The 19,193-nt window shown below is 39.1% G+C and overlaps 1 protein-coding gene across 4 annotated transcripts; it reads left to right on the plus strand.

Annotated features, from left to right (window-relative positions):
* Positions 1–462: 462 nt before the first annotated feature.
* lrguk (leucine-rich repeats and guanylate kinase domain containing) lies at positions 463–16,135 on the plus strand. 4 transcript variants are annotated; one of them, XM_046072562.1, is made up of 20 exons: positions 463–747; positions 1,356–1,445; positions 1,661–1,742; positions 1,930–2,030; positions 2,323–2,404; positions 2,612–2,736; positions 3,971–4,114; positions 4,564–4,644; positions 4,829–4,915; positions 5,146–5,252; positions 5,828–5,950; positions 6,722–6,818; positions 9,010–9,123; positions 9,898–10,099; positions 10,864–10,980; positions 11,535–11,692; positions 11,925–12,013; positions 12,348–12,416; positions 13,733–13,854; positions 14,194–16,134. In XM_046072562.1, exons 1-20 carry the CDS (start codon positions 619–621, stop codon positions 14,403–14,405), a joined length of 2,331 nt encoding a protein of 776 aa, XP_045928518.1. In that variant the 5' UTR covers positions 463–618; the 3' UTR covers positions 14,406–16,134. The 4 variants fall into 4 exon arrangements, with proteins under 4 accessions (XP_045928518.1, XP_045928521.1, XP_045928522.1 ...); XM_046072565.1 differs by having other exon boundaries at positions 13,736–13,854; XM_046072563.1 differs by having other exon boundaries at positions 464–747; positions 5,831–5,950; positions 14,194–16,133.
* The last annotated feature ends 3,058 nt before the right edge of the window (positions 16,136–19,193 follow it).

The raw sequence follows: 19,193 nt of genomic DNA on the forward strand, positions 1-19,193 counted from the left end.
TGTTTGTAAGCACTGAAGTGGCAGTAGCCTACATTTTAAACTGAAAAACAAATTAATCGTTTTACTTCTATAAGTACCTTCCAAAATTGTGTGTCAGCTTGCTTCAACGCAATATCAAAAAAATGATAAATTAACTTACATAAACTTTAACAGTCATCACTCCATTAGAATCAACTGGATTTTGTGCGTTATGTTGTTTGGGGGGGATGCATGTCAAGCAAATGGTGTAAGGTGAGCCCTCAATGTGTTAATAAATACTTTTATTTGTTTGCCCAGCCCTTAACAACACCCACAGCTAAGCCGGGATTTGGATTTGGTTACTTCTGACTTTCCAGTGTAGTTGTGCGATTGTCCCTCCTCCTTAAACACCTCTGGAAGGCAGCAAATGTATGCCCTATCTAGGTGCTCACTTTTTCACTTTTGGGAGCAAGTAAACTACGTGACCCAGAATTCCTTTCTTCTCTCACACTTGTCTTAGCGTTGCCCAGCGACGACTGTGTACCCTTCATGTGAAAACCTAACTTAATAGTTAGCGTTAGCTGAAAACATATTTTCACCCCAAAAAGTACTCACTTTGAGTGCTAAAGTATCTCGTCTCCGAGTTTTCATCATGAAATAATGAAGGAAACAATGAGTCAACCGTTTTCTTCAGCGTCTCCTAGCTGCTGCCCCCCAGGGTCCCACAATGACGCTTCCTTTGCTAAGGCTCCCAGCTGCGAAGAGCTAGAAGGAAACAGAGATATGGAGGTAAGGAGCTGGATATCTTAGCTGGTAAAACATGTAAGCTACACGTAGTGTGTCTTATACTGAATAACTTACTAATACTAAATTAATGTTTTAGTTTAAGTGTCTTTCATTGTATTGTTTTCAATCATGACAGAAATTTAAGCTATATAATGTGTCATTATACTAAAGTAGAATCTGTAAAATAAATAAATAAGTCGGGCACAATGACTGCATATTAATGGAGCAGTTTGAATAAATATTTGTTGTTATGCTACAGGTGAAGCAGGTAACCTTGTGCAAGAGGTCTGGGGAAGTAAAACAACACAGCAAGGTCAAATGGTTGATTATTTTGAGTTCGTGATTGCTGCATTAAGAGCAATTATAGCGGTGTGCATCCTTCCTAAAGCCAAATGTTGTTGTGTGTGCTGCATGAACAGGTGCTTGTGTGCTTTTGGGGGGCAGGAAGCCGTGAGCCCTAGGTGTTGCTTATATTGGCCTCATGCCACATGCATCGGCTACAAATTTGTAACCTGCATTGTTATTGCAGCGATGCTAGTTATCTGCTGTGCATTACGCAAGGGCTGCATATGTTAATAAAATACAAAATTGTATTTTTTTTATGTTTACAGAAGGATGGCGTTTTAACTGCTGAGGTGGTCTCCAGCTCTGTGTCCAACACTGGGCGCTTTGGCACTGTGCTGCAACACCTGTCTCTGCCTGTAAGACACTTACCTACACATTCAGCATTTGTAAATAATATTTGAAATGTATTTGCTTTCAAGTATATTGACTGTCTAACTTATCAGGACTAAGCAATCCCAGACAAATCCCTTTACATTCACATAGTGGTGTGTTGTTGTTATGTTGACAGTTCTTGCAGTTATATTTTGATGCAAATTTAGTTTAACCATGGTTGTGTTTTTCTCTCCTCTAGAATCACAATCTCAGTGACATCTCTGTTTTATGCAACTATGTCCATCTTCAAAAGCTGGAACTGCCACAAAACAAAATTAGAGGTGACTTTTTGTTATTCTCATATTAATCTAGCATCTTTACACCTATTAAAGACCTGCTCTTTATTTAAGCCTGTGACTCCTGTGAAAAATGATATAGCAAGGTTATTAAGAAATTATTTATTTACATTTGAATATTTAACTTTTCTTTTTCCTTTGATCAACTACTCTAACTTTTCTGAATTGCTAGATTTATCCTGTGTGAGCCACATGCCCTACCTCGTCATCCTGGACGCTTCTCATAATGAAATCTCCAACTTCTTTGGATTCCAGCCACCCAAGAATCTAAAGGTAACGGAGGACCTTGAGCTGACAGGATAAGACCACATTTGATTGTTGGCTTGGGCTTCACTCTCTTGTGCTATTCCCTCAAGATAGGCCTGGATTTCCATACCCCATCTGTAGTCGCTTTAAATATACTTACAAGGCATTAGCTATCCTTGAATGACAGTGAACTTTAGCTAACTGAAAATTCTTCCCTATACTCTATGGATTTAGTCAAAGAATTTCTTCAGTGAGATGTACTGGACTTCCTTGACTTTCTTGACTTTGTATGATAGTGTGCTGCTGCTTTTTCTTTCAGGAAGTCAATTTCTCCCACAACCGTATGACAAATATGAAGGATTTGTCAGCTTATTCATCTCTTAGTAAACTGGATCTGGGCTGTATCCTTACTGAGAGACATTTACATTCATCCATGTGCACGTGAACTCACACACCTTTGTCTTTGTCTTTGCCTCAGTCTCACACACTTTTTCCAAACCCTTTAGCTTTTTTCTTTATATGATCATGTCTATAAAAATATACATAACAACATTTATATTCAACTGCATTTTCCCTTGTGTAATATTCTTAACATGCCCATACTACAGACAACAGTTTCAGTGAGATCAGTGGTCTTGAGCAGTGTTGCAGGCTAACCCATCTCAGCTTGGCACACAACAAGATCTCGAGGATCAGCGGCCTGGACAGTCTGCCTCTCACAAACCTCTGCCTTGTAGGTTCAACTGTGTTACAGTCAGAAATACGATATGACAGAGTGTACAGTCATACATAAACATTCATACATAGAGTACATTTAGGTACATACATACAAACGTGAATTTTGAACAGAGATTTCATTAGTCTTTCTTTGCCATTTTTTGGCAAGACTTCCATTTACTTGTATTGCATTGCTTCACAGGGGCTTGTTTCCCTCCATGTGTTGTCTAGTATCTACAAACACACACACACATAGTGGGATGTATTTTGGCATTGTTCATTCTTATTGCATGTATTTTACCCGATGTATGATACATTTCACCTATTTCTGTTTGTCACTCTATTCTCTCCCCTCTGTCTTTCTCTTTATGTCTCTGTTTTTGGCCGCATTTTTACATTCAGTAAAACCTTGGCCCCCTGTTTGAGACTCACCATATGGTCCAACAGCAGGCCTTTTCTCTCTCCTGTTCTCTCTCACTTTCTGCTTGTGTGTGTGTATGTGTGCGTGAGCACAGATGCGCGCTCTATCCTTTATCAGTGTTTCCTCATTGTCAGCAGCCATCGGTCTGGCTGTGTCTGCCCCTGTCTGTAGGCTTGCTTTGGGACCAGCTGCTGGTGTTTGAGTGAGCCTGGACCATGTTCAGCACACACACACTCACTCACTCACACATACCTTGTTCATCCAGCATCCATCTAATCCCATCCCTGACCTTTCTTCCTCACACGATGCCTCCCTAAACAGCGCAGCCCTGTCAGCCAGCCTGTTTCACAGCCCATCACAGCTCCGACCTAGAGCTTCAGGGGACCAGCACCCCCACTGACAGCAGTCCTCTGCCAGGTAGCATGCTTGGCAAGATCAGGGTGAGGTGTGGCCAGACGGCTAGATAACAACTTTAGTCAGAGGAATGGAGTGAGAAGCAGGCTGGGGACACTGACAAGGGAGAAGTGCCCAGGTATGGTTCTTTAGTTGGTTAGCGTGCTGCGCTAGCACCTCGCCAGCTGTTTTGCTGTCAGTTCTCACCTGTCAGGATTTAGCAGAGAGAGGCAGGCCTGCCACTCAACTCAGTACTGGGGGGAAAGAAGGTTCAGGCATCCTGCAGAGCGACCATAGCACGTCCTCAATATTTATTAATGGAATTCACTGACTGTATATGAAGTAGAACTGTGGGTTGGAGGCGTGTATACATGCATATTCATGAATATCACATACTTGCCTCTTTAAATGTGCCCTCTATCCTGTCTGTGTGTAGAGGGGGAACCAGCTGGAGAGGATAGAAGGATTGGAGAATCTAAAGAGTCTGCAGGTTCTTGACTTGTCTCTGAACCGCATCACCAGTCTTTCTGGCCTCCAGAATCTCCACCTACTGGGCTCCATCAATCTGGAGAAAAACCTGGTATTGATCTGAGAGAACATTAACAGCACAAATATGTCGGCCTAAATCTTACATTTGATTATGATAATTTACGAGATTAAAATTAAAGACAAAAGGTAGATTTGCACCACAGATTTTGTGGAAATAGGAATGTCACAATGTGTGAGTAACTAGGTGTTAAGTTAAGTTAGGTGTTGTTGTTTGAGGACATTTTATTAGGATGCATGGTTGTTTTAAGATCAAAACCTGTCACCATTTTAGGTCTACCTGCCATGCATTTCTATAGACCAAGTCCTGGTCCAGTTGAATGAGTTAAACTATACCATCACACAAAAAGTAAAGTTTTAACTGATACTGACAAAATAGTAGTTGTGCACATCAACTTACGATCAATGCGTTTCTGATTTTGATAACTACTAATAAACTATTACACAGGGACACCACAGCATGAATTTGGGGTTTTGTTTCAGGTTAGTGAAATTCAGGAGTGCAAACACATTCATGATCTTTTCCTGTTGAGGGACTTCAACCTGCTGGGAAACCCTGTACAGGTAAGGTAACCCAACCCAACCTGTATGCACTCGCGTGTCTATGATGATTTACATCTGTTTATGGCTTTTTAAAGTTGATGGTGTTTTTACTGTTTAAAGTTTGACAAAACAGACGGAGTTTGTGCTTTAATTACAGATTAATTATATGTGTTTGTAAAATATGCCATGTGAATGTAATTGGTAGGAGCAACCTGATTACAGACTGGCAGTCGTCTTCCTCCTTCAACATCTGACTGTGCTGGACCAAGACAAAGTCACTGCTGAAGAAAAGGTATGAATAAACATAATGATTTCTCATTTTGGAATTTTCATGACCGCAGGAATGTTGCAATGTGCACACATGGTGTCTCGACACACCTGACCTCCATGTTTAATCAGGATGCTACACTGATCCTTTTTTTTACAAAGCTAGAATAAATGCCACCAAACTAAGTCAACTGTCACAGATGTGGGATTGCTTACAGTATTATGGCACTTATAATAACTAACCTTAAATATCAGGTGTCATCCGTAAACAAGTATGACCCTCCTTTGGATGTGGTGGCTGCCAGGGATCACATGACCCACCTGGTTTATCAGCTGATGCAGCCCCAAGTGGTCTATGACAGGTTAGTACAAATACACAGTATTGTTTAAGATCTTAATTTGTTCCTGAATATAAAGCTCAAGTTAAGACTTTTAATTCCCTTTAATGTAATGAAATGTATTAAGGAAAAGGATAATACAAAATGTGACTGAGGTGACAGGGAACACTAGAACACTGTTTAAGAAGTGTGCTCAGAATGTGAAGGTCTACAATCAATGTTGATTAGTCATAATCATAAAAATCTTGTAAAATCTACTAGCAAGAAAGTTGTTTTCAAACGTGCTGCATTTTATCTGCAGTGTTTCTGTATTGCTCATATTATCTGCTCCCAAAAATAAAAAAAATTGTTCATGCATCAGCACTTTTTTGAAAACATCCATCATCAGCAAATAAAACGCTGCAGCTACAGTCAATTTACCATTCTCCTCTGTTCCTCCTAGAAAGAGCACATCCATATTGCCCACAAGGCTCCCGTTTGTATTGACTATAGGTGCGGCTTTCACGACAGGAGAAGTTTATGCCCTTGCTTCTTGGTTCACCAAACTTAAGTGTTGCTCATAGTTCTGGGGGGGGTTTGTATGTGTTTGTGTCTCCAAGTAGTACTTTGCCCAGCGCAGACTCTCCATATCCTATGCTGGTTCTGACCGGTCCTCAAGGCTGTGGGAAGCGAGAACTGGTTCACAGACTGTGTCAGGAGTTCAGCGAATACTTTGCCTATGGGTCAGTCTCATACTTTCTGTACACATGTCACATGTCAAGGTCCGGTCATATGCTGAGTCATCAGAGGTAGTGGCAGTTAATAGTACTTGCGCTGGTACTAAAGTAAATAACTCAAATCAGCACATGCATGTTATGTAATTGTTGAATGTTGAAATAATTGATCTGCTCTAATTGTGTTATTTACGATGTAAAACATTATGTTAATGTTGATTGTAAAGCTGTCAAAATAAATGTCCACTCAAAATTTGTCATACAAAAAATGCCATATTTGTTGTATGACAAATAAAACAATTCTTGATCTATTTTACTTACTGCCATGGAATTCAAACAGCTACCCATGAAATTGATAAGGTTGAGTCTTGGAGACTAAATGAATCAGCTTGAAGTATACATATGTCAGATTGGGACATTCTCAGTGGGACTTAATTAGGACTATCAACCATTTAAAGTGTTAATATAAATAATGTATAATAAATATTACATAATAGAAAAAAGGAACCATCTGCCATACATGTATCTTAAGGTAATAACATATCACTGGCTCTCACTTTGTGGTTGATTTTATTGACTGAAACGTTCCAGAAACCTTGTCACCGCTCAAAGCACCCCTACTGGTCCTCTTTAGTGGTTGTATTTTTTTATCACATACTTAGACCTCATAAATTATATGGCTGGATATCTTACATGACTGAGTGTTTCTCTGCCTTGTGTGTGTGTACGTGTGTGTGTGTGTGTGTGTGTGTGTGTGTGTGTGTGTGTGTGTCTCCACAGAACCTGTCACACCACAAGGGGGCCCTACTTTGGAGAGGAGAATGGAATTGATTACCATTTTGTCAGTGAGGAAGATTTTCAGAACATGATTCACATGGTGCGTAAGTTTTTTCACAGACCGTTGAAGTGACTACATGAGAACAAAATATACGTGTTTCAAGGTTATTTTGAGTTCTGCACTCAAAACAATCTTAGACACTCAGTGTCATAAATAATGCAGGCCGATTAGTGCTTCCCACAAGTTAATTGTGTGATGTACAGTGGGTTTTGAAAAGCAAGTCTTTCAGTGTCCTTGATGCACATAGCTCCTTCAGAAAGTTTCAGATTTAATTCACTCACTGGCAATAATGAGCTGAGTAGTTGAGTTAATTACTTTTACTTTTACCTGGTTGGTATTTAACAAAGATACATTTAGTTGAATTGAGCTTTTATGATAAGGTGTAATGGTTGTATTAATAAAATTTTACTTAACGAGGACTTACCAAAGCATCTCCTACAACGCTTGCCGTGCAAGTGATGATTATTAGTCTTAGACAACTGCACAAGGACACCAAGAGCTAATGGGTTTTAATATTACCAACATGTAGTCATTGGTCATTTGCTCTTTTCCTAGAAGATCAGCCACTGCAAGGCTCTGATTTTATATGCATGATCAGTTTGTATTTGTGTTAATCAACAGCAACTGGGAATTGTTCATTACACCAATGGTGTGCTCAAATGCTTTAGAGATAACAAAATCGTCAAATGAGTGGACTTTCTTAGAATCTCTTAAAAAATAGGTGCTGAGGTTGGAGGTCTTGGACACATTTGTTTTCCATCTTGTCTCTCTTGTCAAGCTGCCTGTTATGTAAGAGTGGTGGGGGATGATGGATAGAGGCCTGGGTCATGTAGTGATTTACACAGCGAGGGCTTTGATGCTGGAATTTATGCCTTTTGTCTGCTCCAACAGAGGAAGTGGATCAGGTTACTTTTACAGCCTGTCCCTCCCTCTACTTGATCTGTCCATTCTTCTCCTTCACCCTCTGTTCTTCTGTTGCCAACTACTTGGTTTATCGCTGTTCTGTCCTCCCTTTGCTCTCCCCTTTCATGTGTCAGCTGCCCGCTTCCTCTTGACTCCTTGTTGCTTTTCAGTAGCTGCGCAATCACAACCTCTTTATCCCACTATCTTGCGGCGCTTCTGATGCAAAACTGACCCCAATCAGCAGTCCTTGGTACTTATTGTACTGTGTTGTAAACACAAGGAACACCTGCTGTGCAATTTTGAAGTCTGTGTAACGTGTGGTAGTATGGATTCATAGTATCATTCAAGTATCGTATTTGTAATTGAGTTTTCCATGCTTGTTAGTAACCTGTTTAAGTAGGTTCAGGGACAATTTATTTATTTTTTATTCCTGTTTGACTTAGTATCTTCAGGAGACACATTTATTTTATGTAAATGATCAGTAAAAATGTACCTAAATTTAAAATGTAATGACTCACAGTTAAAGCTTTTTCTCTACATTCTTTAGAAGTTTTTCTTACAGTATGCATTTCTAAAAGGCAGAAAGGACAGAATTGAGGCTTTTTTTTTAGGGGGAAAATTGCACAAAACAAAATAAAGCCAAGTTAGATTGCCAGTTTCTTGTTAGCATACTGTTCACTGCTACTGCCTCCACATGTGGCCATTTAATTGACAGGCCAGTTTTATCATTGATTTTACAAAGTCTGTGCTCTCTAATTGCTGTGATTTTCAATATAGCAAACCACAGTCATACAAAACCAAACAACACTTGGTAACAATGCAATTACATTTGCACAAACAGCTACTAAATTACAGTAATAAAATTCATACAAGATAACTTTTTATGGAATCATAAACAGTTTCAGTTTTATTTATATGTGTAGATTTGCTTTTGCTACCACAAACCAAAGAACGAGAATGACTTGTTTTAGTGCTGTCGCCAACTGCGTTGGATTTGGCCATAGGCTTGTTGAGAGTTATAAATTATGCTGTTCAAATAAAAGTGCCCCAAAAGCTGGGAGACAAAAGGTCAGGGGTCTTCTTTGTGAAGTAACAAAGAGAGAGATTTTTCCATTGACCACCGGTTCAGAAGTTCAGTTCACAGGGCATGCTACTTGGTTGTTAATCATGACTGAACATACTGGGGTTATGTATGTATGTCAAGTGTTATGTCCACTTTAGGAGATAAATGCTGCTCATAAGTGTGGTAACATGATGAGTAGTGGGGCAATAAAGCAGTGGAGCACTAACATGTCTTTTCATTCTTTCCCCTCATACTCTCTTCTAGGGTAAGTTTATCCAGACCATGCAGTATGGGGGTCACAGGTACGGTCTGACCAGAGATGCCATAGAGGATGTAGCTAGAGAAGGTCTAGCCTGCTGTGTACATATGGAGCTAGAGGTATGTATGGAGTGCATGAAGCAGGCTAATACCATATGTGGTGAATAAAGCCAGTAGGCTGACATAAAGTAGAGATGAAGGATCTACCAGAAAAATAGGATATATATATATGTATGTATGTATGTATGTATGTATGTATGTGTATATATATATATACATATATATACATATATATGTATGTATACCATATATATACATATATATGTATGTGTATGTACCAGACTGTACTATTTGTTAGATATAGTTTCTATAGCACAACCAGTGAAATAAAAATTAAAATAAGCATTCGTCACAAGGTCCTGAAACAGCACGTTGTCTAATCCTTAAAAGGTCAATACATGGTTTTGTAACACATTGTAATGTAGTTGTAAGCAGGTATAAGTGTTTATTAAGGTATTGGTCAACAACTTAAACTCCTTCTGTGGGCACCCACCGTGTCCGTGTATTTCTAATGCAATACCATAGAATGTCTCTGTCTCTCTCTTTTTGCTTTTCTCTGCAGTGTGTGTGGGGGAGATTGTCCACTAGTTAATCAATTGCGGATGGGTCGCCAAATATACTTTGGCTGCTGTTAATATAGCTGGGCGGCCCGCCCAAGTAAAGTGAAGTGGGAAACACTGAAAGCTGATAACTAATATTTTCAGGATTCAGGATAAGACAGTGTGGAATCATACACATACATAGCACAGTGTGGATCAGTTTGAACAGTTGCAATAAACAGAATATCAAACCCTAATTGTAACAGGACTGAAAACTGTTTGTCTATCCTCGAAGGGTGTGTTCAGTCTGAAGAACAGCTACTTTGAACCTCGATACATCCTGCTCATCCCCACCCAGGTGGAGAAGTACATAGGCCACCTGAAAAGCCGTGATCTCTATACCCCAGCACAGATTGACATGGCGGTGTCACGTGTGGAGCTCTACGTCAATACCAAAAGGCAACGACTGGGATTCTTTGATAACGTTATCCCCTGTGGTATGGCAAGAAAGTACTTTTTAGTATGTCATGGAATGCATTCCTTTATATAATTTGATGCTGTACTTATAAATTTAAGTGTGCATTACAGAGGATAATAATGGTAATTTAATATCCTCTAGTGGCTAATCAGATCAGTTTTACTATTAGTTAATGAAAGTTTCATTGTAGTACAGAGTGGAACTATAAATATTCACAATTAATTTCCACAGAAATGTATTTAAGGCACGAAAACACTTAATTGATTCCCCGGGGAAAACATTTTTTCAACATCTTATTCAATCTTTGGATATGATGTTAGTAAAAAAGACATTTTTAAGTCATGCTCTGTTTATAGTTTGTCATTGTAGTGCCTCACAGAGCGAAAAACTACCCTGCCATACCCTGGCTTAGTGCGGGTGTCATTGGAATAGCCTTAGATAAATTAGCACACTTCACTAAAATCCATACACTACACTTTCAATCCAATTACCACATGTATTAAGGGCACGTACCCACAGAATAGCTGTGTTTATCATTCCCTCATGAAAGCACTTCAACATGTTAACTGTTTTCTTAATGAGATGAACATACAGGGACCACGGAACCTAATCACTTTTATGCACTGCTAGCTAGCACCTCATTACATTAAGGTCATCATGCCCATATCTTTGATTCATTACTGTTTGATGGGAGATGCATTGGCTCTGTTCACAACCAGACTGTTTTGTGTGTGTGTGTGTGTGTGTGTGTGTGTGTGTGTGTGTGTGTGTGTGAGAGAGTAGATGACTGGGAAGAAGCCTATCAGACACTGAGGCAGGTAGTGAAGGAGTACCTTTTGCTAGAGGAGCAGGAAGAAGGACAAAACAACAACAGGGCATCCCCAGACAGCACCTCCACAGGTGTGTATTTGTTTGTTTATTCAGATCATTAGCAGACTCGAAGCATCAGGGCGCTATTCTTTTACAGCAAGACACAGGGTGCAAAATGCAGTCAAGTGCCTCTTGTACAGTTTTCACTATTTATAATTTTTTTACATGTCCAAGATTTACGACTAAGAGGAAGTATTAATACACCTGTGAAAACAGACATATAATGTCTTCCTTGACTAAGGCGAAGATTGTGTTACAAAATGTGGGTGTGAAGTTTAAAAGATGTTAGCATTTACCAGACAGGAGGGGTCTAACACTAAAAGTCGGGATATCTTGGCCTTTATGGAAGTGCAATACTAAATCACTGAAGTGTCCATTTAACGCTGCCATAAATTTGATTTGTTGCTGTCTAAATATAAAAGTAATGTCTGTGACTCTTTTTCATGCTCTACATACAGTGTATTCTCTGTTTATACACATGCTGGCATACACAGTGTATGCATCTTTTGCCTGTATGTGTGTATGCTGTAACCATATACAGTATGAGACAGTTGACACAGTATCTCTTTCTCTCTCATCCTCAGGTAACGAGCCAGAGGAGAATCCACCCTCACCCCTGTCAAGGTCAGGATCAGGCACACTCACATCAAACTCTGCCACAGCTCTTGACACCTCAGATCCATCTTACAGAAACTATTTTACCAAGATCCAGGCAGAGCTAAGCCCTCCGAAGGGCCCCGCTGTGAGTTACAAGATGTCTGATGAAAAATGTATTGCTAACGCAGCCTGTATGTGAATGTTAAATAGACATCTAGACTTTATCAAATGTACAGGAAAATAATCCTCAGTCTTCTAACTGGATGCTGGCTTTCGTTCTCTTCCTGACTGCCATACATCATCACTCCCCTGCCCCACTTTCCTACTACTTCTTCTCAACTACTTCTCCTCCTTCTCTTCGTCTCTTTCCTCTGCAGGAGCTAGCTTCCATAAGGAGGCGTGAGCAGCTGGTAAGAGAGGCTATAGTGGGGAAGAGTCCAGGGGTCTACAGCCAGCTCTTCAAAAGGTTCATTATGAGTACCACACACTCCACTGCACTCCAGTGCTTAATTTCAAGTGGGGGCTTTCAGCTGGGTCAAATTGGTTTAATTGGTGCACTTGTCCTAACTGCTTTTTGATGGTTTGTTTTGGGTTATTATTTGACCTTCAAGGTAAAGTGGCTGGTGCCCAAGGTATTTGAATCTGTTTGTTAATATGATGGGCTTGTGTAGTGGCACACTCCTATCAGTTGGCCTAAAATACTAGACCAAATCTGAATCAAAATCTGAATCTGAATCCATATGATTTATACTCGATGAAGAGGAATGATTGAATTAAGTCCTATTTTTTGTTTACCTCAGCTTTGCTCATACAGCACCATCATCCCTGCATAATCATGATCCTGGTACCCAATTTAGTGAGGACAGCAGGTAAGAATATACACACACGCACAATACATACACATGTACAGGTCACAGAGTCACAATATTATTTATTTCACTCTGTATATTGTTTATATATATATATACACATACATACATACATACATACATATATATATACATATATATATATATGCTTTAATATGAAAGAATCCAGAGGTCTTGTGGTTTTAAAAAAACTATCTGAGCGGAAGATTTGGGAGAAGGAAAAGGCTTTTGTAGTAGCATTCTTTAATCCCTAGGCCTGCTTTTTTCTTTTACAACATACTGTACATTCAATTTTATAGAGCTCTTTCTACTGTTACAAGCCATGTGGGGACAAGTCTATACACACATCCCAGACACATGCACAGACACACACTTGCTTACACACACATATATACTCACTCATAAATTCTAATTTTATTGCTTTTGCTGCTTTTTGGCTCCCCTGTGTGTACAGTTGCGCTCAATAAACAAGCTTACTGCTCAAATATGGATTTAATCAGTCAGGCGTGCACGCAGCAGCACACGCAGCTTTCCCTCACCTGTACAAATTAGCATCAAATTTATTTCGTTACTTTTTCAGAGGAGGACATTTAACATACATGCAGAGACACAGCACATGTTCAGTCAAAATTAATTTGTTGCCTTTGGGTTTATGTTCTCAGAAGGCTAGTTTCACCAAACTTGTTGAAAATTTACAAGTTCTGTCAACGAGGTCGGAGCAATACATGCCCCCACTATGTGCTGATCGCATTACTCAGCCCTTCAGTATTTCTATAGAGGACTCCAGACATCTGTCTACACTGCTCTTAATAGGGATGTGCCTTTACTTGTGTGCCTATCTCACTTATTGTAACAGAGGATCCTTTTGTATTCCTGATAGGATTTTTGGGAAGTCTTGTGTGTGTGTCATAGACTCGTCTATATGAATAAATAAAATGACAAAAATCTGCACCTGTTGGTTTGATGAGTACCAATAGTCATCTCCAAATCGCTGTCACATTATTGATATCACTAATGTGACAATGTCATTTTCCATTCCGATGTTTTATTGTAGACATCGTCAGATGCCAATTTGATAGACATGCCCCAACCCTAATATATAGTAATATATATAAGCTGTGTAAGCATTTATTCTATATATTATATTATACTTTATATTACTTTTACTTGTTTGATTTTCTTTTTTATACATATTGTTTGAGCATTGTTTGAGGGAGCCTAAGAATTAAGAATTTCATTGCCAATGACTCCTTCACTGTAATTGTTGTGGATATGACTATAAAAAACTTTAAACTTTCTTTTCCTCCTTTCACAAGCAGCTCGAATGAGTCCCGTGCTAGTTCAGCACTGTCTGTGCCCAGTTCAGCCGGGGCCTTCTCTGGCTTAGCGGAGCCTCTAGATATATCTGTCCTGGGACACGCCTTGGAAACACTCAAAGGTTATTAATGTTTTTGTTTTGTTTTGTTTATGATTTTAGGGTATTGTCATATATAGAACACAAAGAGAGGAGAGAGGTGTAAAAGACAGACACAGACACTTACAGTACACTTATTATGCTTTTAACACTATTCTAAATTATGCAAACTATATTTTTCATGTGTACTTTAGTTATTAATTTAGTAGTTTAAAAACTCTTGACTGTCTTTAAATCACCAAAACTGTATATCTTATAATAAGATAATCAAGCTGACTGTATTAACTTCTAAAGGTTTGTTGATGTGCTTCCATATCTATGCTTGTATCAAGCAAAATATTCCCATTTCATTCCATTCATCAGACCAAACTCCAGAAGCCCCCTGTCCAAGCACAGATCAGCTGACTGTGGACGTCTCTCCCTCTTCTGAGAGACGTCCTGGATCCAACGCCAAGGCCATCCTGCCACCAATCCCCACTGGACGCAAGACCCCTGCGCCACCCAGCCCAGCTCCTTCATCCGGACCCTGCCCAAACCCAGCAGGAGAAGGAGGAGATGCAGACAGGGAGGGATAGCTTAAAAGGTTTTAGGGTATCTGATATCTAACAAAATAGCAAAAATTCAGTAATTTTTATTAACATTAGAAGAAAATGAGATGATTTGTAATAAAAAATATAAAATATAAGCTTGGCATCTGCCTTGATATCTGCAAAAGTTAACAGTCAACCACAAAAACACAGATTTTTTGCTCTCTTACCATAAACTACACAGACTGTGATGCAATATGCCTAACCAAACACTTGATGTTAGATTTTACTGTCAACACTTGCCTTTTTCCTGTGACCTGATTGCTCATGGCACAGCACTGGATCTTTTGCACTTGCTATAGACTGTATACATGGCAAGTGATGGCATTAATAGCCATATATAAGGTGACTACAGTATAATTATAGGCAAAGTTGTGGTTTTCCTATTTGTGGAATTGCTCACTGGCCTGAGGGTATACAGTGTTGACACACATTAAGATTTAGGCTCACACACAGACTGACGAGCATGTCTTTCAGTCATGATAAATATAGCACCGTGTTGAAGAAAATAGCTCTTCATATGAATATGTTCAGATTCAAGACTAAAGGAGGTATCTTGTTATATTGGAAAGGTGAACACAATATGTGGTACACACGTCATGTTTAATGAATTTTCTTGACAGTAAAGTGGCATTATATTTTCTACTGTTCACTAATCTCATCAAATATGATTTTCCATTGACATCTAGATACTGATCTTTTGTTTGAAACCGTGGAGCTCTTGTCATTGAATGATAAATACATCATTAATCTTTATCTCTTCCGATGGGATTATTTATTCAACTGGAAATGCATTCATATGGAAGTTGTTGACAGGTATTAAACAGTGAGCCATCACAAACAAGTTAGTGTGTGTGTGTGTGTGTTGCACAGAGCCTAGCACACGTGCACCCATATGTTTGTAAATTTTGTGTGTTCATTTTTGATTCATTGTAAAATGAAATTGTCATCTGTCAGATATATGCATTGCTTATTTAACACCAGTGTGCTTGTAGGTGCATGTGAATGTGCACATACAGTATGCATGTTCTGTTTCCTGGGCTGTATGTGTGAACGCAGCACTTCTACTCACACATACACACAAAACACACCTGGCCATCCATCACTGTCTGCCGTCCTCTCAGGCAGCAGATGTTGCAACCCTGTCATAATTCTTTGGCAGTTTGAAACCAGACAGTGTCTCTAGGGCCCCTGAGGTCTAACCTACTTACACCACAGTGTGCAAATCTTACTATAGCTTATCATGGACTGTTGTATTCGTGTGCATTAACATTACACTGGATAAAGCAATGTGCATGATGAATGTTTGCAAAAGCCTTTAAGTGTAGTATAGCATGAGGTACAGATGAGAGTATGAATGACTGTGATCTTTACTTCTTGTCATTCTGAATGTGTAATCATATTTGACCTCTGATAATCTACATGCCCTTGCCTCTGCTTGTTAATCTATTTTTCATGCATCTGTTACTGTCTCTCTCATTGTGACCTGTTTGCAGTGTTCGATTGCGTGACTACAGCAGCTGCGTCAGTCACAAATGTTCACAAATGTTTAACTGGTGCAGTAAAGGTAGCTGTAATAGCAACAGCTGTATTTCTCTCTCACTGCTGCATCATAAAACACTGTCCATAACAAAAAAAGTTGAAACAGCATACAGTATGAGTGAACAACGCGCAACACTGTCTACTGAACCACTTGTTTTGCCTCACTTCAGCAGATGCTGAAAAATAAACATGTCACACACTTTCATCTAGACATAACTCCTCAATACAGCAACACTTTTAACCAAAGAGAAAAGGAGAATACATTTTCTGTGAGAAACTAAGACTTGCTTGCATCTAAGATTTATGTCTGCAGGAATGAATTGTTGTGGGACAAATGCCGAAGCATAGTATCAATTTTCACAAAGCCCGATGTTATGAATTCATTTTTTATTATCTTTGTAAGACTTGAGCTACGGAAGGAAAAGGTATTAATTTATATTTTTGTTCCAGAGAGGATGCTGTAAGAAATAACAGAAATGGTAAGAAATAGCAGAAATTGGAAACAATAGTACATGAGTTTGATTGACTGAGTGGATATCACCCTTGGTTTTATGGGACTTTACTAAATGGTCCTACACTATATTATACTTTACTATATGGTACTACACAGTACTATATGGTAGTATGCAAAACTACGATATTAAACTATAATACACAATACTATACTGTTCTATATTATACTATATTGAACAATACAACATTATATTATGATATTCTATTATCTATAGTACAATACTATACTACAGTATATTATACTAAACTGCACTATACTATACTAGCTTTTTTCATTATATAGGTAGACCAAGCATGTTTGTCTTTGGGCTGGCCGTGAAACATGTCCTTTCTGCTTCTTCTCTTCTGTGTATTAAGATAAAAAGACAGAAGCAATGAGTGACGCATCAAAACATGAACCCAGATCTGACATCACACACAAACATCCAACTGTTTGCATTCCCACAACAAAAAACATCATATTCAGGGCTGTGTCAGATATTTCTCCCTTTTCTTATTAAAGAGGACTGTATTTTCTCTCTGCCATTTTATATGGCTGTCTTTCTGAGTGTGAATTCTGTGCACTATATAGTGCCCTAAAAATGTATGTCTACTTTCTGCGAACAATTCTTTAACTGCAATAATTTATTACATAAATTACAATGGGACACTACACTTGTCATTACTACTCAGTAAGTGTGAAATCTCACACACTGGCTCGCTAGAGTAAACGGTCAAGTTTCATGGTTCTTATTACATTTGATTTCTAGTAAATACAGTATATGCGCACTGATTACAAAATATGTGAAACATATTTATAAAAAGTAACACAAGTAAATGTGGTTTTAAAGTAGTTTCTTAAAAATGAAAATATATCTCCTGAAATGTTATTAGCTTTTCCTGTAAGAAATGGTCTTTAGGCAGCTAATGTATTCAGTCATGTTCAGGAGTCTGCTTCAGTTTGATATAATGATACTCTTCCATTGCCAGAACTATTTCCACACTCCACTTCACTTTGCCAACACAGGATAAAGCTCTGTCTGAACCTGTTGTCATTCTGAGATGATCTAGGTTGTTTCAAGTTCAATCATTAAAACCAATCAGAACTGTCAATGGTGGGCCTAAACTGTGTTATGCACACAGGTACTTAAAGGTACCATATTATGCTAAATGCACTTATTATCTTTGACATGAATATGTGTCCCTGGTGTGTCTAAAGAACCCTAAACTATGAAAAAAAAAACATTGTTTCTTTTTTCTGTGTGCGCAAACACGCTGTTTGAATTATATATATATATATATGCTTGACGTCATGGACTGATCTGTGTAGCACAGGACCTCCTCCAGGTTGCTAGCTGCTCTGCCACTACTCCCTGTTTGGACTCTAGTTTCCTGATGGACTGAGAGCTTTACTTGTTGCTAACACTACTGTAACCACTACTGCTAACTGTAGCTGCTATTATCAGCTGACTCTGCCTGAACTAGGGGCCCCAGCAGTCCAGAGATCCTGAATTAACAGAGGTGTAAACACCAACACACCCCCAGAGCACCAATCTTCCAATCCGGGCAGAGTCAGCTAATGGGACAGCTAGCTGCATGGTTAACTTAGCTAACTAGCTAGTGGACAACCATTAGCAGTAGTTAGCTGCTAAAGTAACCGCTAACAATAAGTAAAGCTATCTGTCCATCTGGAAACTCAGTAAATCACCAAAGGTTGAGGCAGTACAGGGAAAACCTGAAATAAAATTCTCCATAAAATATGATCCAGTTTAGCCAAAATCTGTGAATAAATTGTGTTTTTGTACTGTAGCCAGACCTATCTCTGATTCAGTGCTGTGCCAGCTAGTTCCTGCCCCTCTGCAGGCCTCCAGAAGTTGGCTAATCAGAAGAAAATGGGCTTTTTAGGGAGAGTGGCCTTAAAGAGACAGGAGCTAACAGACAGGATATTCGGGCTGAGGTTGAATAGAGGTGCTGTAGCAATGGACAGTATAAAAAAAGTGAGAGAACAGAACATTTTGAACATTAAAGCATGTAAACATTTTCTAGTAGAAACCCAAGATCAAAGTATGAGCATATTATGGGACCTTTAAAGGTTTAAATGCTTATTTTTGGAAGTGAAACATAAACTTACTTAGAGCTTCATTTCTCCGTTCTCAACCCAATTTGACGAGGATCCTCGTTGCCTGTTTCTGCACTCTTTTTCAGACACCAGACCTTTTGACCCAGTGGCCACAACCATCAGTGGGCTTTATAAGCTGCCACGGTATGTCAAACAACTTTCAGTTAGGCATATACCCTGCTTTACAGCGACAGTGATTTGTTACTAGATACAGGGCCAGCAATTACTTTCCCTTATTGTGGGTTTTCTTTTAAAAATGTCTTGTGAAAAGAGAGGGAGGGTTATGAGGCTGAGAATGGACTTGGAAAATAGTCTATGAAAGTGCAATAATATGTTACAGGCGAAGCTGTAAACGTTGCGACTACCCTTCGCACATGTGGAGTGTACAGTGTGAGGGAGGAGCAGGGACACACCTACTCACTTCAAGCTCAAGCATGCACATGCTTCTTACAGAGATGAAATAATAGTCTCCATTTTTGATAGTGCCTGTTGCTCATAACCACAGTATTTAGCTGTCTCTGTGTCATTATTTAAAATACTTGTTTTCTCTATGTGAGGAAATCACAGGTAGAACATACAGTGAATCCACTTGAAACTGAGAACTGGTATTATTGGTACCAGAG

The sequence above is a fragment of the Micropterus dolomieu genome, linkage group LG16, assembly GCF_021292245.1.
Source record: "Micropterus dolomieu isolate WLL.071019.BEF.003 ecotype Adirondacks linkage group LG16, ASM2129224v1, whole genome shotgun sequence".
In the NCBI taxonomy this organism is placed as follows: Eukaryota; Metazoa; Chordata; class Actinopteri; order Centrarchiformes; family Centrarchidae; genus Micropterus; species Micropterus dolomieu.

Excerpts from the sequence above, each read along its gene's own strand:
- lrguk (XM_046072562.1), top strand. The coding sequence starts at position 619 with ATGAAGGAAACAATGAGTCAACCGTTTTCTTCAGCGTCTCCTAGCTGC. Across the intron at positions 748-1,355 it reads AAGGAAACAGAGATATGGAG|AAGGATGGCGTTTTAACTGC; the intron begins GTAAGGAGCTGG and ends TTATGTTTACAG. Across the intron at positions 10,100-10,863 it reads TGATAACGTTATCCCCTGTG|ATGACTGGGAAGAAGCCTAT; the intron begins GTATGGCAAGAA and ends GTGAGAGAGTAG.